This window comes from Austrofundulus limnaeus, unplaced genomic scaffold, assembly GCF_001266775.1.
Source record: "Austrofundulus limnaeus strain Quisiro unplaced genomic scaffold, Austrofundulus_limnaeus-1.0 Scaffold438, whole genome shotgun sequence".
In the NCBI taxonomy this organism is placed as follows: Eukaryota; Metazoa; Chordata; class Actinopteri; order Cyprinodontiformes; family Rivulidae; genus Austrofundulus; species Austrofundulus limnaeus.
In genome coordinates, this window is record NW_013952840.1 from 54,807 (window position 1) to 56,560 (window position 1,754).

A 1,754-nucleotide genomic window follows, 5' to 3' on the forward strand; every position below is an offset into this window, starting at 1 on the left:
AGACCGGGGAGTCTGGGTCCTCCGGAGGACCCGTCCTGCCGTTTTGGACACAGCCGCTGATTGTTGATGCTAATCCCAGAATATGCTAACCGCTAACGCTAAATCTAATTTTACAAAAGGCTACAATTCAGCCATTTTTAAACTAACGCTAAAGCTAACAGGCTAATCTGAGGTTCTTCTTCCATGAAGCAGMTCTGTTGTCCTCCATCCATATTTTCAGTTTTACAAAACTAAACAGCCTACAGTATTTTACAGTCTTTATTTTACAGTTAAAAYAAATGTTTATCAAATAAAGTCTGTTAGAACTAATCAGGGATCCCTTTAAAAAGTTTAAAGTACTTCAGTTTTTAAGTTTTAAACAACTTAATGTAACAAAAGTGATGATTAAAGTCAGACTGGATGTGTTGAGCTGTGTTCCTCCGTCACACTGACCTTGGGAAACTGGTAGGTGATCTGAGGCTCATAGCTGCCGCCCTCTTTGGTCTTCTTCAGGCTGACCACCACCAGATACTCAAAGAAGTACTGTCCGCTGACGCAGCGCGGCTGTTTGGACACGTTATCCACTGACGGCGGGTTGTCCAGCATCTCCGGAGGCTCCGAGTCTTTGACTTCTACACAAAAACACACAAAGATGTGAGGCTTTAAAGGGATGGAAGCACAGCTGATCTGATGATGGAGCATCTAAACGAATGGAAAAAGATGAGGAAAATTACTGCAAAGATGATTTATTATCGGCCTCGTCTGGATCGAAGTTGGTCTCATTGATTAAAACCATTGATTTACTTGTTCTTCTCTAAAATTTGATCAAACGAGTGATTCACGTCTAATAAGGACGTCGTAATGTGCAAATTTCCCCACTTTGGATCAATAAAGTCTTATTTTATCTTATCTTATCTTATCTTATCTTATCTTATCTTATCTTATCTTATCTTATCTTATCTTAATCCACCTGCAACACGCTGCTGAATGCATTTGACATAAAGTTTATTATTTTGTTTTGACCCGTCTGAAACCGTGGTTGAGTTTGAGTTTTGTAATCTGAGACTTGAATCGATGTCTTACCTCACCCACAGCTTATGAACATGGGTGGGGTCACAGACCGGAAAAAGATCCAGGTTGGATCCAGGTGTCGTCATCGTTTCACAAAAATGCTTCAGATCTGTGGAGGATCAAAACTAAAGACGGCTCGATGGTTTCGAAAGCTCTGTGTTGAACCGGCTGACACAGAGGATCATCACTAGGGTCCTTCAGGACCACTCGATTTCTTTCTTCGCTGAACTTGTCTTAAAGGTTAATAAATGATGATGTTAAATATCATTTATTGTTTTTCTGCCAAAAAACGAGCTGCAGAATCATTAGTAATAAAGTCTTCCCTTGATGCCTTGCAGATTTGTTTGGATGACGATATGATGTTTCTCGACGGCTGTGTCCAAAACGGCAGGCCGGGTCCTCCGAAGGTCGAATTTGTCGGCCGCATACGTCACAGCGCCGCGACGAAGGATGTCCAAAACTGAAGACTCCTCCGATGCGGCCGACAAATACGTCCTTCCTTTGGTCCGAATCGAAGGACAGGTCCGATGGAGCCTTCCCGGCCCAGCRTATCCCATAATGCATTGCGGCCCGACCGGAGATTTTTTAATGCTTGTAATGGCGGACGAAGCGAGAGAAAAGAATACATTTTAAATAAAAATATGGTGATATAAAAATTATAAAAAATAGTGGTTGTAATTCTTATGGTGCGTTCACACCGAACG

The 1,754-nt window shown here is 41.9% G+C and overlaps 1 protein-coding gene across 1 annotated transcript in view; it reads right to left on the reverse strand.

Moving 5' to 3' along the window:
• The window catches only part of dennd2da (DENN/MADD domain containing 2Da), a gene marked incomplete in the record, with an annotated part of 52,113 nt that overhangs the window by 19,810 nt on the left and 30,549 nt on the right, over positions 1-1,754 (reverse strand). Inside the window, 1 exon segment of the mRNA XM_014024733.1 lies at positions 433-611. Coding sequence (XP_013880187.1) covers positions 433-611 — 179 coding nt within the window.